Raw genomic sequence first — 2,762 nt, forward strand, 5'->3', positions numbered from 1 at the left:
GACCCAGTACATCCCTTGTGTCTAATGTTTATTACACAGAGATGGGAACTGGTGTTTTAATGGAAACAAACAGGTGTTCCCCAGCACTGCATTAGCATGAGAATATCTATATAATCACAGCATTAAACAGTAAGTCACTTAAAAGCAGCAATGAATTAGTGTCAAGTTTATATGACCTTATATCTAAATGATTGCTTCAACAAAGACAGCACTTTTAATGAAAATGGTAAATGTTAAATGATCCTCCAAGGTCTAATAATAACGTGAGAATAAGTTGACATTAGTGACATCCTTAGATTAAAGCTGAGCTATGCTTACTTTAGGACAAATTCTCTTTGCCTATGCCACCCAAATTAGAGAAAGGCAAATAAATCCTTCATTAGAAATGCAGTAGTGTTATGCTTCTCAACTGTGAAGGATAGCAACAGTTTATGAGATTTTTCAAATAAACAATATACACTTAGCACAGTGTTTCAATGAACAAATCAACTTTGAGCCTTAAAATAAATGACAGTCAAGTGTTTGTATCAGGACACTTTATTTTGCTATTTTACCTGCAGACTACTACACATAAGTGTACCTACACTGTTACAAAAAGCTTAGTAAAAGACAACTGTTTTATGTTAGTGAAGAACAGAGCATTTCATCTTTTTAGGGAACCTGAACAGCCTAAGAAAGCTCACTACCACACCAGTGGTTCAAGTATTTTTGCTGTGATTAATTTAAGCTGTATGCTTGTTTCAAATGTTTCAGGATAGAGAGAAATTAAATTAATTTTTCTACAGAAAGATTTGAAGTAATTAGATTGACCAGTGCTAATTATGGATATTTGGGGATGTTACAAAAATTTGTAACTACACACCTACTTTGAGTTTCAGTTTAGAATCTAACGTCTTGGTACCTTGAATACAACCTCACAGAGTACAGACTCTCTTACATTCACATCCAGCATCTGGTGTCAAAACATTTCTAAATGATAAACTAAAACCAAAATTCCTGCACTAGTCTTCTCTGTCAGCTTCAGTATGGCTACACGTTCTACAGGTTTGTGAGGATGAGGAAGTTTGAACAGGACATGGGAGGACTTTACACCTTGCCGTGAATGTGCAAAGAAGGGAAGTGGATTGTCTTCCTCCTTTACAAATCAAAATTGAGACAGAAGGCACCCAAAACAGCCTTTTAAAAAGCATGCTATTGTCCTAACTCTGCACAGCTATATCTGAGCTTTCCCTCAGTACCACAGGTAGAGATGGACTGCAGTAGTACACTGGAGTGGGAAAGTGTACTGGACCAATACCATGCCAAGACAACAACTGTTCCAAGTAAACAGAACATAAGAGAACTGGGTTATTTTTCTATGAGGTTACATTGGTGGGTTTGCCTTGGGAAATGTATCCGTCTGCAAGCTCAAAAAGGATCATTTGTGTTATCTAAGTGCTTGATTTTGTTCCCTTCTCGTTTGCAGCTTAGTTTAAGCGCTCATTGGATCAAGTCACATTCTATTTACTGAAACAGAATACAGAAATGGTTGAAACAGTACTTGTTCTGAAACCAGACTGCATGTCAAGCTTAGTGAACAGCCGTATCTAGACATGAGCACGTGCAGGCACAAAGCAGCTTTTCAGTTTCTATTTGCCAGGCTGTGCACTTCTCTCTTGACCTGCATCATCTATTCTGTGAACAAAGGCACATTTTACTTAACATGCCCAGGCACACAAACTAAACTGTCCACATTTTCTAAAGACTAAATAACATTTAGGCTTCCTCCTTAGTGTTCTTTCCTCCTGTCGCTAAACCGCTGCTAGTGCAATAAATTTTTTTGGGGGGATTGTAAAAGTGAAGGGAGTCAACTAAATTATAGGCAAGGTAAATTAAGTGAGTTTTCTTTTTTGTAAAGGCATGATTAGGACAGATCAACCTGAGAAGCCTAGCTTCTGAAAACGGATTTCTGTGACCAGTTGCACTTTTTGCTTGTAATCTTCAGGATCATAGCCCAAGCTGGCCTGACATGGAACTCATTCTTCCTCCGTAACACACCGTAACACAACTTGCAAATATTTAGCAGGGCCAAGGAATATCTCCCACAGCAGACAACCAACTTTGTTTAGCAGATACCTTCCTCCTGATGTTTTTGTTTTATTATAACTGTTCGGGGCGGGGGGGAGGGGAGGAAGGGGAGGAAGATTGAAGCGCTAGTGAATTTTCTTGCATATACAAAGAATTTTGGACTAAAAAAATGCTAACAGCTTAGTGCCATGCATTCTCCCTTTTTGTAACCTACCAAGAGATATTCAAAACCTGATGCTGAAAAAATATAGTTTAGTTAAACAAGGGGGATAAGTAACAATACATAACTCCTTAGTTAGATTAGGATTATGATACTTCCAGTTATTTCTTCAGAGAAGATTTATATCCAGGCTCTGCTTTCCATTTTTCTGCTTTCCCTTAACTTGAGTGAAAAACTACATCATATGGAGAACTTCAAGAAATGGCCACAAACCAACTGTTCATGTCTTAAGATGGAACACGTGTTCTTGAAAATCACACCTTCATAAAGCATTGCGAGCGGATTGTGTTAACACCTCATGTTCTGCAATTTTGTGCTTCAGAGTTAACACCATCGTCGCCGCTACCCAGTTTACGACTTGGAGAAAGCAGTGGACGTTTTACCTTCGGCGTTTATAACAATAGTTGCGATAACCCCTTTGTGGCCTTGAATCCTCTTCAGGGTTTCCTCCACTTCAGCCTGTGAGGAGAGAGGA

General features: G+C 38.6%; 1 protein-coding gene across 1 annotated transcript in view; it reads right to left on the minus strand.

Annotated features, from left to right (window-relative positions):
• The window catches only part of DYNLRB2 (dynein, light chain, roadblock-type 2), a gene marked incomplete at its 5' end in the record, with an annotated part of 5,931 nt that extends 3,182 nt beyond the window's left edge, over positions 1–2,749 (minus strand). Inside the window, one exon of the mRNA XM_010289919.1 lies at positions 2,671–2,749. Coding sequence (XP_010288221.1) covers positions 2,671–2,749 — 79 coding nt within the window. The remainder of the gene's footprint in view (positions 1–2,670) is intronic.
• Between the last annotated feature and the right edge of the window lie 13 nt (positions 2,750–2,762).

This window comes from Phaethon lepturus, unplaced genomic scaffold (genome assembly GCF_000687285.1).
Source record: "Phaethon lepturus isolate BGI_N335 unplaced genomic scaffold, ASM68728v1 scaffold10746, whole genome shotgun sequence".
Lineage (NCBI taxonomy): Eukaryota > Metazoa > Chordata > Aves > Phaethontiformes > Phaethontidae > Phaethon > Phaethon lepturus.